Source organism: Stigmatopora nigra, chromosome 7, assembly GCF_051989575.1.
Source record: "Stigmatopora nigra isolate UIUO_SnigA chromosome 7, RoL_Snig_1.1, whole genome shotgun sequence".
NCBI classification, from domain to species: Eukaryota; Metazoa; Chordata; class Actinopteri; order Syngnathiformes; family Syngnathidae; genus Stigmatopora; species Stigmatopora nigra.
Genome location: NC_135514.1, coordinates 6,898,599 through 6,920,070, shown reverse-complemented (window position 1 = coordinate 6,920,070; position 21,472 = coordinate 6,898,599). Strand labels below are relative to the sequence as shown.

The 21,472-nt window shown below is 38.3% G+C and overlaps 1 protein-coding gene and 1 long non-coding RNA gene across 2 annotated transcripts in view; both read right to left on the bottom strand.

The window, feature by feature from the left end:
• LOC144199020 (dynein axonemal heavy chain 11) overlaps positions 1 to 7,117 on the bottom strand; it is a 30,432-nt gene extending 23,315 nt beyond the window's left edge. The window contains exons 1-22 of the mRNA XM_077720347.1: positions 6,989 to 7,117; positions 6,818 to 6,917; positions 6,396 to 6,607; positions 6,039 to 6,257; positions 5,804 to 5,971; positions 5,577 to 5,693; positions 5,325 to 5,462; positions 5,130 to 5,244; positions 4,827 to 5,032; positions 4,350 to 4,451; positions 3,862 to 4,257; positions 3,205 to 3,537; positions 2,781 to 3,035; positions 2,543 to 2,712; positions 2,246 to 2,468; positions 2,051 to 2,167; positions 1,896 to 1,982; positions 1,654 to 1,812; positions 1,009 to 1,092; positions 764 to 922; positions 549 to 671; positions 220 to 342 (exon numbers count right to left, since the gene is read on the bottom strand). Coding sequence (XP_077576473.1) covers positions 220 to 342; positions 549 to 671; positions 764 to 922; positions 1,009 to 1,092; positions 1,654 to 1,812; positions 1,896 to 1,982; positions 2,051 to 2,167; positions 2,246 to 2,468; positions 2,543 to 2,712; positions 2,781 to 3,035; positions 3,205 to 3,537; positions 3,862 to 4,257; positions 4,350 to 4,451; positions 4,827 to 5,032; positions 5,130 to 5,244; positions 5,325 to 5,462; positions 5,577 to 5,693; positions 5,804 to 5,971; positions 6,039 to 6,257; positions 6,396 to 6,607; positions 6,818 to 6,917; positions 6,989 to 7,102 — 3,720 coding nt within the window. The 5' untranslated portion in view covers positions 7,103 to 7,117. The remainder of the gene's footprint in view (positions 1 to 219; positions 343 to 548; positions 672 to 763; positions 923 to 1,008; positions 1,093 to 1,653; positions 1,813 to 1,895; positions 1,983 to 2,050; positions 2,168 to 2,245; positions 2,469 to 2,542; positions 2,713 to 2,780; positions 3,036 to 3,204; positions 3,538 to 3,861; positions 4,258 to 4,349; positions 4,452 to 4,826; positions 5,033 to 5,129; positions 5,245 to 5,324; positions 5,463 to 5,576; positions 5,694 to 5,803; positions 5,972 to 6,038; positions 6,258 to 6,395; positions 6,608 to 6,817; positions 6,918 to 6,988) is intronic.
• Positions 7,118 to 9,500: 2,383 nt separating this feature from the next.
• Positions 9,501 to 21,472, bottom strand: part of LOC144199963 (uncharacterized) — a 79,611-nt gene continuing 67,639 nt past the window's right edge. The window contains exon 5 of the long non-coding RNA XR_013327013.1: positions 9,501 to 9,757. This is a non-coding gene — a long non-coding RNA (uncharacterized LOC144199963). The remainder of the gene's footprint in view (positions 9,758 to 21,472) is intronic.

Sequence of the window (21,472 nt, the reverse complement as noted above, 5' to 3'; positions counted from 1 at the left end):
ACAATGCCCAATGGGTGATCGGGGCTATAAATCAGAGGACTCAATAGGGACTTCGCCAGTCTCAGCTGTGCTGTTAGACAGTCAGACAAAGTGGCCCCATTCTGCATTTAACTACCAGTGATATAGAAAACTCATCTATTTTTTCTGTGTGTTACAGGTAAAATGTTTTTTTTTTTTTTAGATGATAAGGTCACTAGGAGCAGAATCCTAGCTATTTACCTGATGATCCTCAAGTGTCTCAATGAGCTCTGCATCACATTTAAGAAGTGGCATAGAGGATTGGTAATGATATTCATATGAAAGCTCCATCGATGTCCATATTTGAGCAATTCCTGTCACAACCTGAAATTACAGAGTAGAAACTGAGCTGAAACTTTTGCCCATACTATTGCTTCACCCTACCAATAGCCTTAACAGACTGAGCTGAAAGACAAGACCACACAGATGCAAAAACACTTCGGATCTTAATCTGAATCATGAAAGCTATGTTGTTCATTTTTGTTTACTTAATATGATAGACTGCTACCCATAAACAAACAAAGAAAAACCTTCTCAATAGCCATTTCTTTTGCTGCCTTGTCCACGGTGCAACGGACTTCTTCTTCATAAAGATGCAGTTTCAGAGCCAATAGTTCTGCCAGAGTAGTATGATCAGTCATAGTAAAGTTCATCTATATATATTTATGAGAAGAGGAAAAAACACTTCAATCTAAAAGGTTTTGGTTCCATGTACTGTCCCAAGATGTTCCAAGTATTTACAAACCTGCATCGTCCTTATTAGTTGCACCCAGTGACGCTCTCGTATCGCAAGGTTCTGAAGCTGACTCACAACCCGCAGTGATGTTAACAGGTTCTTCACAAAAAGGTCTAGACCAGAATAAACATCCCATGAACGAGCTTCTTTGTCAAGCTTCCGCATCTCCTACACAAAACAGACAGCTTCCAACCATTAATAGTTATTGAGCCAATGTAATAATCAAAGCAGTTGTGCACTGTTGGTGATCTCACCTTAGCAAACCCCCTCAATTCTACATCCATCTGTTCAACATTTATCTCCCTCCATTTGCTCTTTGTCCAGTATTCCACATTCGTCTGTATAGATAAAGACACATGCACAAGGGTCAATGGGCTGAGGGAGCTTAATTGGGGCATTTAGTGGCAAGCGAATCAATGACCACCAAGACAGCAGGCTGGGCTGGTTATTGAGTTATTGCTTCTTGAGGCTTTTATCGTAATTTCTCGAGTATACTACACTCTTGTGTATAATACGCAAGATAGCCCCCCTGCTCCCAACACTTTTTCTCTACAACCTTTGTACAGTATTACATTTCCTTAATTTGTTGTTTCCCAAGCTTAAAAAAAGAAGCTCTGTATTGCCTACATTTTAATTTTTATTTTACTAGCTTTGCCAAAGAAATGCCTTACTCTTTTTTTTAAAAATCAGATAACACATTTTATGCAAGCGCCTAATTTTTTTCTGTATATGACCAATTAAGTACGGTCACATGTGTTCACTGGTGGTCTACTCAATAGGAGAGATTTACATATATCCTCTGTTATGTGCACGTTCCCACAGTGGACATTTTCAAGCGGAAAATGGAAGTATATTAGAAAAACTATGCTATTACTACAAATGACTATTATTTTACTTACATTCACAAATATGACCATGTCCCATAGTTCCTTGAGAACAATTATCTCTTGTTTGCAGATCTTGATGTCTTTATAGTCAGGAATTGTGACGTCAAACAAGTTGGTTGAATCCTGCAACACTGCCAATTCTTTCACCATGTCATGGATTGCTTTTTCAGACTAGAGGAGATGTTTGGAGAGGTTACCTGAAGTGTGAAATAGAAATTTGTATGACTACAATTAGGCCTGAGTTTGAGTCTTACTTTTTCTAGACAAATATAGGGTTGAGAGGTTTTATAACTGAAAGGTGCAGTTGCTCTGAAGATTTCCCGTAATTGGCTTTGTTTCACCTGAATAAAAAAATTGAAGTGTCATTACATGTAATTATGATCTAAAATATTCTAAATAGATGTGTGACCTCAAATTCGGAGCAGCGTTTTCGTAAAACCATCACTTCTTGATTTTGCATCGGGGCCACTTCATGCCTCACTGTTAAGGACAACTTTTTAGCTGAATTCCATTTTTCAGGGAGTTCCTAAAATGCACATTTTATATTGAAATACACATTTGCAAGTGACAGAAATACAAAGTAAATATATATTTTCTACATTACCTTGATCTGAACATAGACCTTGTCCGGAATGGCCACTCCATGTCGTTCAAGCAGGATTACTGTGTCTCTTAAAGGGTCAAACATCTTGTCGGTGACAGCTTGTCTGTCTCTAATAGCCAAGAGATGACTCATGACTTCTACCAGAGTGTGGTAGTCTCCTTTGGGCACACACTTAGCAAGCCCTTCAACAGTAGTGTGAACAAATCCTTGGAGATCCTCAAGACTGAAGAAATAACATAACAAGTAAGAATGAAACATAAACATTTTTCTTTGGGCTTTTGTAGAGTCAGTGGCCACCTGTTTGTCACATATGTCAAGAGGTGTTCCTTAAAAAGCCAACTCCACTTCTTGATAATGTTTAGGAGATTAACTTTGAAGTGCTTGATATCCACTCGAAACCATCCATCAAATACTGTGTAGTCTTCTAGTTTGCATGTTTCAGAGTAGAGGTCTTCGTAGTAGTCAATCTGTAAAAATGTGAGCACTGTTACTTACAAATGTCAGAAGATTTTTTAACTGCTAAGGCACATTTTACCTGCTCTTTAAAGTGATCAACGGTGGGAGGGCTTTCCAGGAGAATATCAGCACTATGAGCCTCCACCTCTTCAGGTGTTAGTGCTCGTGCATACAAGAGGAACTGACTGAGAAAGTCTGCCCGGTCATCTTGCCACAAATGTGTGTAGCAATCAAACTGTTGCTGGTAAGACGTGGCTTTTTTAAGAACATTCGTTACTCTCTCCATCACTTCTTTCCGTAAATCCAACAAGTCCAGCATGTCTTCCATTACAACCTGTGAGAGGTCAATTATTACAGTAAGCTTGACTATTTTATTTTATTGTGCATTTTTAGCACTGGAAAAAAAGTAATTGAAAATTATGGTAATCAATCAATTAGTTCACGACTAAATGTGAAAAAGGAGTTATGGTCAAATGCTGATCCCCAACAATGAAATGCAGTACCTGATAGCTGTCATCGCTAGTATCAGAAGCCAACCTGCTGATATTCACAGATGTCTTGAATATATCGCTAACCAGTCCATCGAACAGTTCATAGAAGCCATCTCGTGCATCAATCTCCAGTGAGGGAAGGAATATCATCCCCAAATCTGTGAGCATTAATTGAGCCTCAAAGAGAGGAACTTGCTTGGGATATGACTCTGTGTTATCCAGAAAGAACTGAAGTGAGTGGCTGATATAGGCAAACAGCCCCTCAATGATCATCTCATCCACATAATCCATGTAGGACTGCCAAGCCTCTGAAGCAATGTCTGCATTGAAGAGTGCCATGTTCTCCTACACATGGGAACAGAGTATTGTAGGCAACAAGAGAAAATACTATGCATTAGATTCCTCCTGTACAGATTCTCCTGGTACAGTATGTAATGTCAGAATCAGAATGTATAAGTAGTTAATACATACCTCGGCCAATTGCTCTTATTAATGATTGCAATTGCCCTAATAAACCTTACAAAACCAAAGCGGTGCGTTAAATGACATTGGGCGCACTAAGTCGAAAATTTTCCCCCAAAGTGGACGGAGTGCCAAATCAGTCGGTGCGCCTTTTGTATGCACTCAATTCCATTCTGTCACTGTATGTTGATGTTAATGTTGATTTACCTGCATTAACTTGTGGATGGAGTCTCCATCCTTTTTTATGGAGCTATATATCTGGGTAACACGATCTCTCCTGTCTTCCAGCTGTAGCAGTGAGCTTTTCTTGTTGTCCTTTCTGTAGAACATTGTATGTTTGCTCCATGTCTTCAATATTGACTGGATGGCATCACGGTTCTCCTTTGCTCTACTGGCTCGGTCAACAAGGTCTTGGACTTGCTTCTTGGTGGCGCTTATGAAGTTCCAACAGTCCTGATCTTGCCACGTCAAGTCGTTCTCGGCTCTTTGAAGAAGTTGGTCTACTGTAGCCAGTTCATCTCTGATAAGCGGGAGTTCAACTTCAAGGACAGTTGTTTTGAGTTTGTTGTACCACTGCACTACAAGCTGCAGACTGCTTATATACTAAAACATATTGAGATGATAGATTATTAAGTCGTTTAAAAACACTGTCAAAATAATAACAGGAATTGCCGTGAGCATATATGTGCTTCTACCTTTGTAAAGACGTCACGTTTCTCAAAAACATTCATGGCTGCCACAGGGATGGTAATGCTAAGCCTTTGCATATACTTCACATCATTCAATACTTCAGACAGCTGTTGAGACAAAACAAATACTGCTAAATCAGACATGTTAATATTGTGGGACAGAAGCAAATCAATCATTGTCAATGATACGTAGATTTTTGCTTGTTAACCTTATTCATGATCTTATCTCCTGTGAAACAGGGGGTTCCACAGCAACAATAGAAGCCAGTTCTTTTTTTTTTTAATTAGACCTAACCCTAAGTGGATACTATATAAGTCCATGCAGGAACACCTTTTGGGCAATATAACAATACTGTTGTTATGATGTTAAAAATGTTAAGAGTCAAAATATGTCATATTATTATGATAATGACCCCTACTGCAAATAACACAAAACCAGAGCTCCGGGGGTCTTTGTTATTGGGGGAAAAAAAGCAAACTCACCTTGGAATTGAAATTAACTGAGATGAGGTCATTTGAAGAGTTTCTACATATAAGTGGCTGTTTCAGATTAATCTCGCAAGCCTGCTCCACACCTCCATGCCATTTAGAGTAAGCATCTGCCTCACATTGGTGTAGAAGACTAGTCATCTCCTTGTATAAGTCATGTTCTTTTGTCATATCCATATCTTCTGCAGATCTGAAAATACAAAATAATCAGTCTTGTGATATGTCACACTACTGCATCCAATTAGAGAAAACGTGCACTGACAATTAAACTAAAATTAAGGTGTCTTTTCACTCACGTCTCAAACTGAATTTTTATTTTTTCCCATGATGCTTCAATGCGCTCTCTGATCATATTTGCCCATTTTAACTGTCCAGATGCAGGAGCCATGTTTGTTCCCAAACCACTTTCCGTCTGTAAATAATAATATAATACTTGTTATGCATTGACCATAACATTGTTTTTCATCAATCAGTTTACATATTATTACCAACCTCTTTGAGTTGTGACCTAAAGAGCAATTTACATTTCTCCATTTCGTCATGAAACTGTTGTTGCAGTAGAGGAATGTTGGGACTGAATACTTGGCGTATGTGTCCTCTCTCAAGAAAAGGTCCAAAAATTGTTGACAGCTAACAGACATACACAAAGAACGAGGCACAAGGACATGATTGCTTGCTTCTGTAATGGCAGTGCCACCTAAACCAGTTCAAAACAGTACAGTACAATATATCCATCATTCTTACTTTAAACATTGTTTCCAATTCCGCACAATCCTTAAAAGCTAAGCAAAGCAGGTTGGCAAATCGGTATTCAAAGTCCACAATCTTGGCCTTGAAATTGTTGTACTCCTCCTCGAATTCCTATAGAATCAAATTTAAGTAAGTATTCGTGTCTTGTTACAGAGAAAGTAAATGGCTGATATATATTTGCCATTTTATTCAACCGTTGATGAAAGAATAGGATAGTTTACCTGGGAGTAGCAGTCAAGAGGGCTGTGATCACCATTTAACAATGTCAGGCAATAATCACTGAACTCCGAATACATTTGGATAGATTGTTCCCAGTACATCTTGCCTTTTGGACCACCAAATTCCAGTTTTTCCATCCGCCTGTATTCTAGCAAAATTTCAAAAATGTCCTGTGATGGAAAAAAAGGATAGTGTTAAACTTAATACTGTACTGCATGTCATTTCTTAAAACCTCACCTGCAGTTGTAGCATGCGGTTAAGGAAGCTGTTGTAATGGGTGAAAATCATGGCAGATGGAAAATCCCAGCGAGCATGTTTTGCATAGCTGGCCAATTTCCCCCTCTGCTTGTGATAATTTTCTTTGAAACATTTGAAAACTTTTATCACCATCTTCACCATGTATATACCTTCTTCGGGATCTTCTCGCAGTAAATCTGAAGATAAATATGTAGACGCCTGTAAAATAGTACACCTGTTAACATATAAATGAAGTTCTCTTATAACACATTTGACATAAACAAATTGCAAAATAATAATAAGTATACTTGTAATTTTATATGCACAATAACTACAATAGTAAATCACAAGCTGTACCTTTTCAATTAGTAGATTGCAAAGTTGCTCCAGTAAAACAACAATTCGTGTTGGCTTTTGATATGCTTGGCAGTTAGTCCAGATTAGGAATAATAGGTGAAGCAGTGCTGGTATAGTGGTTTGAAAGCTTGGGAATCTTTCATTTTCCATTTCAGAAAGTTGAACAGACAATGGCTGTAAATGAAGGTCAATCTCATCTGCTTCTTGAAGTGCTTTAGTGGAAAAAACATAGAAGTTAGCTCACCAAATAATGTTCTTAACAGGGCGATTTCCTTGGTATTAAAATGAAATAACATTTTCCTGACATTAAGAATGGCATTTGTAATCTTTAAATGCAGCAATGTTAAGTTGTCATAAATCACTTGAAGAAAACATACAATCTAAATAAAAAGAGTATTTTTCTTAACCCAGTGTAATCTTACCATCAAATACACTTCCTATCAAGGTCTTTATTGAAGGATAATAGCTGCTTTCCATAATCTCCAACATCTCAGCCATTCTCTGAACAACAGGACTCAGAAGCTACATAAGGGAAAACGTATTATAGCAGGAATACCTAAGAATCAAATAAAATGCCAGTTTTCCATGCATGCCTGTTGATATACGCTCTGAATATTACTCTTCCTGGAAGCCCAGAATCCCAGCTCTGCTCTAGGGCCAGGATGACAGCCCGTTTTAAGTATATCTGATGAATCCTCCTTCAACATTCTCTGGATTAGATTGGTCCAGTTGCTGACCTGGGTCTCTATGTTGTGAGCCAGTGTCCTGTCGTAGTTATACCTGAGTGTAAAATATATACAAATACAACTTTTGCACTTACACCAGCGGATTGTCTGATCATAAATGTTGGTACTCTTACATTGTAAAAGCGGAGGATGTATTGCCCATCCAGTCTGCATCAAGCGGGATGACGAGGACAGATTCCCCCAAAGCACGTCTCCGCACAATTGATGTTTTACTGCATATGCTCTGTGCATTTTGTGTAATGTCCTCAGATAGAAGCCGTGGCCAAGTGTGCTGATTTAGATTGTTGGACAGCAATGGGACACATATCTAGAAAATGAAATATACAAAATCAGCTCATATTTAAATATTGATCATTTTCCAAACAGAATTTGTCATTACCTGCTCTAATATAATTGAAAGTTGCAATAATGGAGACAAAGACAGAACACCAAAAAGTAGAAGTTCTCTGTAGTTTTCTGAATTAACTGGGGCATCTTGCTTTTTTGTGGCATATATGACCTTATTTCTGCCAAAACTCGGAGTCTAGGTTAAAAAAACAGAAATATTTGATGAATACATGATACATTTTAACCATAACACACATTTAATTAAATGTTTACTGTACTGGTTAATGTAATACTGAGCATACCTCATTGGTGGCGACTAGACTACCTGCCTTTGGCGAGCAGAAATAAACAACTGCGTGTTTTTCAAAGAAATCTGCTAACAGTGTCTGAAACTCTTCACAGGCAGCATTTTTATCCCATGTTTGAGGCTTAATTTGTAAAAATGTACAAACTTTATCCTCGACAAACTTTACTCTATCGTCGTCGAGAAAGGAAGGCGGAGTTTCGTCGTCGTCGTCGTCTGACATGTTGGCTCACTTTACAAACATGGCGTTTAATCCTCGCCACTTTCGGGAAGAGAATAACAACAAAATAACTCACGTGTTTTCTGAATGATCAATTAGTTTTTCGCCACGCATTTGTCGATGAACGAGCCGAGTCGGAGTTGAATGGTGCGCGGGGGAGGTTCAGCGTGTGGTTGCTAGGCAACGGACAGTCTCCTCAATCACGGCCGATTTTTAGAGCGGTCTGTCACCTCGCGGAGTTTATTTTTGTTTGTTTGTTTTGAATCATGTTTGTATGGAGGAAATACATATGCTGTGATCGTTGTCAATGTGGTTGAAATCACACATTTTTGTTGAAACGGATTTTGGACAGGGGGTAGGGAACCTATGGCTAGGGAGCCAAATGTGGTTCGTTTTGGTGGATGTATTTGGCTCTCTGCTAAGACAGGGTATAACCAAAATTGAGCACACAAACTAGAGCAATGGAGATACAATTTGAACTTATTTTCATGTAATAATATAATAAAATATGGGTAGTTATTCATTTTAAATATAACATTTTATTATAAATCAACCGAAGCAGCAAAGATAACATGGGAACCCGACATAAAAATAGGCTGCAAGGTAAAAAGTTGGAATTGACACCACTATTTGCTCCTCAAATGTGGCTATAAGGATATGGCTATCATATGGTTCATTTACTCATAAAAAAGTGAGGAGTTACTCAAATAGTAAGCTAAGCTTTGCAGATGGCTGTGCCAATTTGGCCCACAACACCAAAAATAACAAGACTGCCTGCAGAGCAGGGATGGCATGTCTGTTGCTATGGTGCTAATAACAAGTTGCAAGCAATGCAATGAAGCAGTAAAGATGAAAAATGGTTCCCGATTTCGGCCAAACATTTATTTTCCCTAGAAAATCAGAACAGGAGTTGACATTGTTGAGAATGTGAGTCATTTTTCATTTTTTTTGGGTTATTTAAATATGTATGGTGTGTTTATCAATCACTAATATTTGAAGTCTGCCAATGGACATATGTACTTTAGTCTATGTAGTTGCTTCACTGCTAAAAATATTTTCAAATCAATGGAGTTGTGTTTGTGATTTGTACTTTGGACAAGTTCAGGGAAATATCTGGTTATAAATAGTGTAAACAATGTATGGATTATTTATGTTACAGTATATGTATTTGATATTGATACTTCGGTGTTATGTGGTTGCTAACCATAATGGCTCATTAGAATCTGTCATCGTTAGGGTCCATTTGTTAATTCAGTAACTATCTTTATGCGTGGAATACTATTGAATTATATACTGTTGTATAGCATGAGTTGGTACATAGTATTTATGAATACTGTTTGTGATAGGGAAGTCTATTTAAGTGTATGTCCTACTGTATATTACATGTTATATATTTTTCTTGATGCTTAAATAAAGCAATTACTGACCATTAGGGGGTAGAAACATTGGCTTATACTTTCCCCCCAAACATGCATAAGTCACAATATTTGAGACGATGTTGGTTTTATTGATGCTTTTTGGTATTTTGCAGAATTGTTTTCTATTTGGTTTTTATATTGTCTTTCGTTCATCATAAAGTCAGTCAAAATAATAAGATGTTGCTTTTTTGTTAGATAATTTAGAAATAAATAGGAGAACCCCACAAAATAACTTTTCAATGTAGCAATTTAAAGCCTTCAGACAGGTTGTTATTTAGAACGCTTTCCTGTAGAGGGCACTAGCTTTTCTCTTTTGACACATTGGTCTGCATGAGGTTGAGGAGAAACTGCAAGAAAAATGAAGGGAAAAAACATAGGAAAGAAAGAATTAAATAAGGAGGGAAAGAAAGAAAAACAAAAAAAAATACTCTTATTATTTAAGATTAGTATAGTTTAAAATGTAGGGCACCCTTATGTTCCGGATTCTTCTATTTTCTTATTTTTTTGTAACTTCACTTCTTTCATAATTGTTCACAAGGACCAAACAATAATATTTTGTCAGTCAATCCTTGGTGAGCAAACTGCAGAAACACATACACATTTACACTCATTTGATCGACTGGTGGCCAATAATAAGTCTTGTGAGAACGGGGAAAGGGGGGTTGATGTAACCTGTTGTCAAGTAACATTCAACAAGTATTTAAAAACAGGATTGCTATGATCTGACAGTTGGATCTCTGCGGCACATCACACAGAAATCCCCCTGGTGAGTGCTAATGCTCTTGAGGTGTGATGTAAGCCCCAGAAGGTACAAATTTGTTAGCCCACACCCGAGGGCATCTGGGTGATGGATATGCTGTCCTAAGGGAGCACCAAAGCCTCAATTCAACAGCCGGACAGACCGCTTATCTTTAAAGGCTTGTTTTCAGAGCCTCCTCTGCAGTCAAACAAAAGCTTTAAGGGCCCCCATTACCTTACAATTGTTCTCCAATTCCCATTGTTAAGTTGGTTCACACACAGAGTACATATTTAAGCATATGCCACACATTACACTTACGGCCAACCATGACATTTTTAAAAAGTTTGGATGACTTTAGTTAAGCAAGATAATGTTTAGTATTTTTTTTTAAACTATGACGTCCTGCTGACATCTTTAGAATGGCCCTGTGGCATGTTTTTGTGTTTGTCGACAAGGTGAGGAGCGGGGAGTTTTATGGCGGAAGTCCAGGTCCAGGCGGTCCGGCAAATCTCCCCTGGGGACGTCCGGGCCACTTGTGTGCAAGGGGCTGGTTGATCCCACTTAATCAACATCCCGAGAGACTGGCACTGCCCCCCTCCCTTGCCATAATGCTTCTAGGTCACTATGGGCTCCTTCAAATGAAGTGCAACCTCAACAGACAATGCTGCTGTCAATCAGTCTTAACCTGAGCTGGGCTTTTTATTCCTCATATAGTGTACTTGTGTAATCATTCACTCCATAAATGCAAATTAATCTCATCAATGTTTTGACTACTGCAAGGAAAGGATACACCTGGAGCGTCTATTTTTGTACCTATTTCCACTTATCACAGTAAAGTTCGACAGTACTATACGTAGATATGCTTGTCCTCTATGCAATGTTAATCTGGCACAGTGAGAGAGACTTTCCACCTTCTTCACATTTGCGAGGCTCAAATTCTCAGACACTGTTTTACATAATGTATGTTAAGCAAAACTCGGCCTATAGGGTAAAATAATCTCCCCAAATTGATCATCATAGCGTCATGCGTTTGAAAGCACATTCATCCACAACACAAGATAATGAAGAGACCCGAGGATGCTTCTGGAAATTTCCATTTTGTTACGACTATAATTTGTACCTGTTGGCACAGTGCATGCAGTTTGTTGCAAGGGCTTCCTTGTGTCAATCTGGCACTGTTCTAAAAGCCGAAGGAGCATCGTCGGCTGTTTTTATCAGCACTCTGCCTTCCTCTGGGTCTTGAATAGCATTTTTCTGAGCACGTGCCATTTTGCTTTTCTAATCCCTGCACGAGCTACGCGGAATGCTAGTGAGAAATTCCATTCGCAAACTATGATTTATGTTTCCGTGGTGCGAGAGTCACGAGCAAGAGAATGACAGGTAGTTTGAGCGTGTGTAAAAAGTTTTTACGTGCAGAACTTGGGACATCTACAGACATTCGGCATAGGGGAATACTAGTAAAAAGAAATGTTGGTAATGCAACATAGGCTAAATAAAATATAAAAGCATGGATCTGAAGTGTAAAGTTAGAATCTTGGTCTGGTTTCTTACAATGCTATGTCTCTATAAGGACAAATAGATTGCTCAAATGCAGCTCATAAAATAAACAAAATGTGTTTTGCCTATTCATTACTGTCAACTGTGCACTTAAAGGGTTCGGTAAGGTGAATAGGTCGCCGTTTGCTGTTGTTACAGTAAAAGCCTCAGCGTCACACTAGCCCGACTCAGCAAACCAATACATGTCTCACTGTCTTCCCATAGGTTATAATTCAATCACATCTATAGTGTACATTTATTGAAAAAAAACCCAACCAATTTCATATTGGAACAGATGTAGTTCATCATTAAACAACACATCAAATTGTCTCATCAATAAAAGCCACATTCAAATATATATATTTGTCAGTGTGCCACATTTTTGTTAAGGTGTGTCACAGGCAACTTAATGTTCTCTGACAGGCTTCCCCCATGAGTTTATAACAGTGATCTTTGCTCTCCTAAATGTAGCCAACATTACAGTAAACGGCTTCAGCATACCTGACTGGAACCATCTCATATACTAATGGCGGCTTTTACAGACCACCCCCTTCACCACTTGACTAGCAATTTAGACCCAGAGGTCAGGAAGCTTTTGCAGTTGTGTAGTTAAGTGCAGTGACCTTTTCAACTCTGTTTTAAAAGTGTTATGTAGTACCTTTGCAAGGCACTAACAAGGTGTTATAGTTTACATTTAAACATTGTATTTTTGCAGTGTGTGAATACGCTTTTAGTTAAAATGTTTGTTTTCTGATTTGTAAATTATTCCATTTATCACTATATCCTCATCTTATTAAAGCAGAGTTTATTTAGTTTAGTTAAGTTATTTAGTTTAGTTTATTTAACCACTCAAATGTGGTTCCACTATTTGTCCTCTTGTAATCTTTTGGAGCCCTGTCAAAAAAGTGTGTAATAACAGTAAACCTAGCTCTAAATCAGTAGAGGTAGAGCTGCATTGTGTAATTAAAATTAACCTATGAAAATATAAATAAAATAAAAAGTTTGAAGGGCATTATAAAATGGCAAATGTATTCACTTATGGTATATATATGTGTGAGTATTATTTTACTGTCTACTTCATTCAAAACATTAATATTTGTATTTTATAGTTTAAAGGCATTGAGTCCTCTTAGAAGGATGAAAAAAATAGGCAAAAACTGCCTTAAATTCGCAATTCAGTGCTCAACGTCTTTGTACTTTTAGCGGTAAACTAGCAAAATATTTGCAATAAATTAAATCCCACAGGTACATTAGTTTCACTGCTACTTTGGATTGTTATATTCCTGTAATATTTTGCACAGATATAGAGCTTGGTTGTAACTCTGTCAAATTCTCCCGTGTGAGTTAAAGCAAAAAGTGCACCTCCCAAGGTTAAACAGCAGATTAATTTAGTCTTTAGACCGGCGTCACTCCATGCCCACCCCCCTCTGCTTCTCTCCTAGCTCCATTAGACACTGCAGACTAATCGAGCAGTACCAATTGGTCCTGCGGTGAGATCATTAAGTAAATTATTTTAAGATCAAACGGTCACCAGCCACAATGAAGTCCTATGTAAAGTTAAAACCCCCCAAAACTGCCCCCCACCATTATCTCCCCAATTAAAGCCCAGTGAGGAGAGCAGTTGGATATACTCAGGTGGATATACCCCCGCACCACCACTTCCACCAAGGCCTTCTTAGCTTGAGGCCAGGGTAGGACCCACTAATTTATCCTTTGAACAAAGCTAACCCAACAGGATCTAACTTGTATTCATTTAGTGACAGTTAAACTCAAGGCCACAATTTTAAACCAATGAGATATAACCCAAGCTATACCAACGTGAATTCAGTTGGCTTCCGAAGTTTCTCCAATAATGATTCTGCTGACATCAAATATCTTATAAAAAAGAAAAAGTACTACCCCCAAAAAAACACAAGGGTCAAATAAAACTGCGACAACGCAGTAAATTTTCACTAGTGGTGTCCATTCTCAATACAAGAGCCATATAGTGCGTCGAGGCACAATTAATTACCAACACATTTTTGAATGGTCTATTAATGACCGACTAATCGGTATTATGCCCAACCTTAATGATCAAGATCTTCAGGGAAATTGACAATCACACTAAGGCAAGATATAACAACACTAAACCAGCCTGTTTACACAATGGGTGGAAAACAATAATTTGTGCAAAGTAGTATGACACATTAGTCAGTGATTACTCAAAAAGTGTTGACCCTAAGGGACAGGTTTTTTTTTAATATATCAGAGCACTTGGTAATGACGCCTTTGTTAGGTTACCTGGGGTGTATCAACAGTGAGCACATTTGACTCAAAAAGAGCCAGGCTACCCCCTTAGCTGAGTAAGTATTGAAGTTGAGGTGTGTAGACTTGATCCAATGCAGCAAAGTGACTGTAAGGGTGATTTATCCTCCTTTGGCATGAAGCATCAGCGTCATCAATCACATGGTTTTAATTAGTGATGCCCCCAGTGGCTGACAATTGTGAATGTAATTCAATTTGGGCCTCACTTTCGCCTCGAGACCGCCCCTCAAAGATTTGTCAAGCCACACTAAGTTCACGTACAGGATGATGATGACCCACCAACGCACTAACTACTTGTCTACCGGACCACCTTTGAAATAATGAGTCGTTAGCAATTCAAGGAAATCAAACTGTATCTGTTTAAATCTGAGAATCCACATGCTGTCATTTTGCCTTGATGTTAATCTCTCAATGGACAAGATGCAGCGGCCCTTTGCTCGCAGAGCTCTAATCCTACCTTCAAATGTTGGTTTCTTCTGATTTCCCCTTCAATAGGGAACTTTACTAATACCAATAGTAAAGGACTGAGTCTTAAAATAAAAACAATGACAGCATTGAGACTTAAGGTGGTGACTGAAATGCAAAAATAACAATAGCACTTGTTTAGTCCTCTGAAGTCACTCGAAAGTCTCTTATCTGACACGTTAATTAACTAATGTTTATTTCACAGCAGTCATCCGCTTCTTGTCTAATGAAAGCCCTTATTCAGCATGTGAAATTTGATTAGTCATTGTTTAGTTTGACCTCTGACCTCGTCACTGTCACTTTATTGAATACTGTGAATACTATTGCTATTTTGAGGGGAGAAAAAAATGATAGAGGATTTAGTAACTGAATAACTGATATTCCAATGTAACAGAATACATTGACTTCAAATCAGCAGGATATATGTATATTTATAAAAGTCCCCAATCCTCCAATTTTATGCAAGTTTAAATCAGGATGCTTGCAAATGTATTTTGTTGTGCAATTAAATCCCAATATTAGGTCCTGTCCTGCTTTCAATCCAAATGTCACATTTAAAGGTGTTTTGTTCTCAGGACACATCAGCTAGCTTTCAGCGCCTGCCCCGATCACCTCCTGTGATGGCTGCATCCTATTGAACTTTTCCAGATGCTGATTATTGTCTGCCTTTTCACTCGGTGGATCAACTCAATCGCACTCTACTCACAATCAAGCAGCTATTTGGACCCCGACAACGTGCCCACGCGATTAACTGATGCACTGAGGGAAGAAATCTAGACCTGTGTCAATATTTTGGAGGGGAAAATGTTGCTTTCACCTTGAGCTGATTGACTCTAATCAACCGCACCGTGCCAACACCGTTTTGGCCAGCGCTTGTGTGTATCTGTGCCTGATTACACAGGGAGGGTATATTGTTGTGCTCACAATAATCAGTGTTTGTTTAAAAAGTGAGGATATTTCTGAATCTCATCTAATAGCTTACATTTCCATAAATGCATTAGAAATGCTTAACATTGAGTTCCAAATCACCATGTGAAGAAAATGCATAAACTTTATTTTATCAAAGAAAGAAGACTATACTTGGCTAAACACAAAATGCATGCATTTTCTGCATCATTTTTATTATTATTTTATTTTAATCACTGAATTGTATAATTATACTATGATATTATTATTGCTGTCCAAAAAGTAGATGAAATCTTGGCACCTATGCCCTCTCAAGAATATAGTAAGACCAATGTTGTATTCTAGGATAGAATGTGCAATGTTTGTTCTGAATTTTATCTTGTCTCAGTCACCACAGTATATAGATGATATATACCATAATATTCTTACTCGTGTAAATCCTGACAACAGATAGGACAATTTTTACTCTTACTATTTTGTACTGATTTCCACCTTCATATAGAATTTTTTTTAAACAGTAGGAGCAAGCAGAGTACGCCACACAAGTAGGCTAGATGCTATGATACAAAACAAGAAGCACAGAAATATGAGGCAGACGTAACACGACTCCTCGGTACTACTGAATGACAAGCAGTCAGTTAGCAAATGCAGGACAATGATTTTTTTCTTACTATTGCATGCTTTCAAATGCATTACCAACAACACTGTAACTCGTGTCTTAGCCTGTGTACTGTACAGAGCAATAATCTTGACGCCAATCTTGCGTTTGTGCTGTCTGGATGTGCTGAAGGTTGTAGCCCGAGGGCTGTTTTGAAAACACTAGAATATTCTAATTCTGCGGTAGTTGCCAATAACATAAATTCAATTGGTAGTGACCAGCAAGTCACTTTGGAGGATTTGCTTTAACACAGTGCAACATAAGCACAATGTTAGGTATCCGGACAGTTCAGGGGCAATGTCCAGAGGCTATGAGGGTAAGCAACTTCCTATATCCTGTGCTTGATGGCAAGGAGCCTCACCTGGGCTGTAATCTGGGAGGAGTGATCACAAAGAAGCGGAGCCAAGTGAATTCCGCCTGTCCGACTTCAAACACGACAGGGCAGTAAATCAGACCGTTAGACAACATGAGGCAGCTCACTCATCCCTCGCGATCATTCCCTCCGCCGCCCGAGGGTGAACAGGAAACAACTATGCCAGTAATGTCACCTGACTACCAAATAGACACAATGTTGCAGAAATGCTGACTGTTAAAAGGTGATTATAATTGAAATGATAGACTCAAAGATTTAATCACTTTTCAAAATAATAACATATCAGACCCCAAAATAAGTCAAAGCATATGGAGGGAATTGTAATATATATATATATATATATTTCCACCTTACTATTGCATTAAACCAAGCTTTTCAAAAACATCAGTCCTATATTATAATAAACCCCCTTCTGAATTTGCTACTTCCATTTATCTCTATTTAATGGGAATGTGTTTACTTAATGTGGAATGACTCTTTTTTCCTTTTTTGATTTGATGGTTGATGGCAGAAATAGGTTGGAGTATCTCAACGTATAGTCTGTATTTAATATTGCCGAAAGAATTACAATCTATGTGCTTGGCCCATATTTGAGGGAGAATTCCCATGGGAGGAAGAGTGTCAGATGAAAAACAGGAAGACCAAGGGCAGCATGATATTTCAAGGCTTCCACTTTGCATGGCTGCATAGCAAATGAAGGCCTTCAATCAAGTGGGATTGAGTGAGCTCAACACTCAGCATTGCGGGTAATAACAAAAGAAATAAATCCATCAGATGTAAAGAGGAAGAAAATAAAATGAAGTGACAGAAAACCCCAGGGTCATAACGCAAATGTTTAGACAGACAATCTACAAAAATGGTTTTGCATAACAACGTACTCCTGCACCTTGATGATTACACAAAAACAGCTTCAGACTACAGATTACAACAGTGTGCAAAGGTGAAATGATAGGATAAATAAAGTGCCGTGAAAAATGTTCCAAAACCCCAATCCGTAAATGTCAGACAATATGCCGAGTTGTCCAGTTCCTGAAGAAGGAAGCAACCCCAGAAGACCACATTAACAACATTTGATTGTAAGTACTATATCATTTCCTTAAATATTGATTTTTTTTTACCTCATAGTGAAGCACATTTGGATGATCGAATTACATTTTGTGATAACTGTCAAAAACACACACACACACACACAAAGTGCCTTTGTAAAAATTTAAATGCTGAGCCACGACTTTAAAAAGGTATTTCCCCCTGTGTTGTTCAAATAAACATTTCGGCGAGTAGTCTAATTGTTATTTGCCAGTTAAAGTTTTTATTCAATTGATTTCAGTTGTTATTACTTAGGGTAGGACACCCATTTATTTATGATGTAGTTTTGGGAGCAATTACTATAGTAAACAGGGCCAAGTAGCTTCGATACTTATTTTTTTTCCCTAGATGAATAAACTAACTGTTTTCATCTGACTTACATAAAAAATGCCAACATCTATTGTATAGATACATAAATGTTACTCAACCCTCTGATTGGGGCACAAAGATTAAAAAGGAGACTCTCCTTCCACATTCATTTTGGTGCCCCCTCAGAGCTTGCAAGGTGATTTAAAAAACAATATGCATTAAAAAAGAACCAGTGTGTCATTTCTCGGATGCCCTTGTGGAATATATCCATAATATTAACCATATTATATTAGGGTTAATCCATCTTTCAAGTGCCATTCATTCATCACCACGTTTTTTTAGTCTAAACATGAGCCAGTTGCACTAGTGCTTTAATAATCAATACATTATCTTATGCACATAGCCCAAACGTTTTTTTTAAAAAAAATTTATACGAGTGTGCAAAACAAATGAAAAGGGCAGCCAGTCAGTAAAAGAGCAATTGATAAAAGTGAAAAAGTGAAGTTGGGCTGCTGGTAGGAAGGGCCAGTGAAAAATCTCTGCTGACCCTCTCATCCCTGCACTCATCTATCTCTCACTACTGTCCACTGATAGATTTCCCCTCACTGATTTATTGCAGAAAAAAGGTGTCACGGTGGAATGGGCTTTTGATAAAATTGTTCAAGAGCTTCCAGGCAATAAATCCTGATCTTTACATCCACATTTGCCGGCTACTTTCACATTCTGCTGCCATCAATAAAAGCGCTTCAAACATGACAATTAATCAATAACTTCACAATATGCTAGGCAGTTTAGCAAAACACTAACATTTATATTTTTAAAAAGAGCTTGTTTTTCTTTTATATACTGAAAATCATAAATAGGTTGGCCAGTACATGTTTGATGACTCAATTTTTTGGAAAATCATGTGGTAATTTGGCCAAATTTTAATTGTGTCAAATTACTGAGATAACCAGCATACTTTCTGGAAGGAAATACCCCACACATATTTTAACAAACATGTGTAATTGACAGTCGCACAGGCTTTAGAAATGCATTATTTGCATACTATTTTTTTGGATGGACTGCAAGATATCAACGACACAAAACTCCCTGCTTTCACTGATGAAACTAGAAGAGCCCTTCTCAACTGACAAAAACTGTAGCTTTCTTGTGCAACAATGTAAAAAAATGCCTTTTCTTCTAAATCAGGACATGCTTTAAATGTCACTTCTAGACCCTTTCACACTAGTTTTGATTTGCATCGCTAGTGTGAAAATGGCTTCAAGCAGTAACGTCACATGTGACAGCTGAAAAATATATTTGAAACCGACAAGGGGGAAAAAGGTTCAATTTTTAAACATACAATAATGGCCTCAATTTACCAGGCATGTTTGGTGGCAATGAACAATTCGTGGGACCTGATTCATGTCTCTCTTGCACAGAACATACAGTGCGCAGCATTTACCCTTAAGCCAAAATCCAATCGTACCAAAGGGCTGTTAGACTTCAACCAAGACATCAGTCATGATGAAGTGTTCCTGACAGGAACTCTTCTCTCAGGCCAGTGGCGCCAGGAAGGATGAGTGATTCAGCAAACCTGCCTGGTGTTGCCTCACTGATCCTTCTATCTTTTACGACGTAACTAGAAAGAAAACAATGAGTCGATGTCTCCGTACAGGTGTTCCTCTGAGGACTCGGCTTGTAAAAACAGGTTGCTATGTCGCAGCGAGACAAGAAGTGACTCACGTAAAAGCTTTTTTTTTTGAGCTTGCAGTGACTTAATCTGAAGTCCTGGTCGCCTGACCAGAAAGGGCAAAATCACAGCAGCAATGTTTGATTGAAACAAGTATCGAATGTTTCCATGAATGCAATTCAAACAGTTCTAGAGTAACTGTAGCCATTTGAAAAAATGCTGTAACTGCTATAGTAACCATTATTGTTTTGGTAACCTTTATGCAGATAAACATTTGCGCTTGACGAAGAGACAAACTGAAGGCCCTTACTGTGACTATAGTATTCTATTTTAAATGACCTTTACAGCGATGCTAAATGGCAAGAAACTCTGGAATACAAACTCATGTTTCATTGAAGACAACAGAGTGAAAAGCAAAGAGATATAGACAGAAAATGCACTTTAGCTTTCAGATTAAATTCCCAGCAGTTTGTAAGGACAAAAACAGGACAAGATCAGGAAAAGAAGTTTGCAAGAAGTAGACTAGTAAAAACAAAAAAAAATGCAAAATGCTGATTTTGGCACGATGTGTCATAACACAATACAAATGTTAAGATCTTAGCCAATTTCTAAAATGGAAGAAACTACATGTATGGACATACACAAAGCTGATGTTGTCAATGCACTGTGGTGAAAAGTGTTCTTGTTCAATGTGGTGAATGCTTTGGAGAAAGTGTATGAACACTAACCACAACCAGTTGCTCCTTTATTTGTGTCAGGCAAAAGAATGAGCTTGTGGTTGCTTCCTTAAACACTTTATCTCCTGCACTGTGGAAGAATACGTCGATATCTTCTAGGTTTGAAAAATTGCGTTATTCTTAATGGCATTCACAGTACTTGCCTAATCTAACCATCGTAGAAGTGCATTGTCATGGATAAAAATCGTCCAGCTTACTGAGCATTAATTCAGAGACGGACTTAAACATGTTTCCTCTTGCAAATTTGAACCTATCTATTAAGTTACAGTGTTTATTTGTCCAATTGCTGTGGTTACACTTGACAAACACTAATTTGTCAAACAATCATAGTTAGTGATATTATGTGTGGGCTATAGTACTGAGTACTAAAAAGGTTAAACATGTAGAAACCTCTACCATCATCAACTATCACCAACTACATCAAAGTCCAATCAGTCTGAGACACCAACAAAAACATCGTCTTTTTTGTTAACTTCGGGAGGGGGTTCTAAAGTGCACCCTGTTTTAACTAGTTCACAACCCATAAGATTTGACTGCATTACATATCGAATATATCTGCATATACTTGAATCAAATACAAATTATTATTTCAAAGCAAACCACTGATCAGTTTACCATACACTCAAGAAAAAAAAAATAAGAATACTCATCTCAACGCATTTAACGGGGACCCGCACAAATGGCTATTTGCTTCTATCATGCAAAGTTTCCAAATCCAAATGGCTGAGGATATTTGAATAATTTCTGTTGCTAGAGGCCGGCTTGATTTCACCCAACACACTATCAGGGCTCCATTATCCTGCCCTTGTTTGCACGGCAGAGATGAAACCGTTTTCCCTGGGCTGCGTGATTCCCGCAGCCACACAACAAGCATGTTAATTTAACATGTCATGCCAAATATGCTACAAAAAGATGCTTGTTCTTATCTTTGTAATCACAGCAGGAGGAGCAGAGGGCACACGTCAACCCCCCTTTCCCTTCCCTGACTTAATCGTACATTTCATAGCCCATCTCGCCATATCAAACAGCACAAATGACTCAATTTGCATGACAAGATTTGCAACATGGCGAATCAGGTGTCAACCTCGATTAAACATTACACCGGCGGCGCGCGATTATAATCAGCTGCCTAATGAGTGTGGCCGCTGGTGTGAGAGGCTTGGATGGATCAACTAGAAGGGCTTCTCCATGCTGCCAGCGGGGGGTAAGCGTCTGAGGGATTAAATGTGAGGTGCCGTCTCCTATGGGCCCCGAAACGGGGGCTCCTCTGGGTG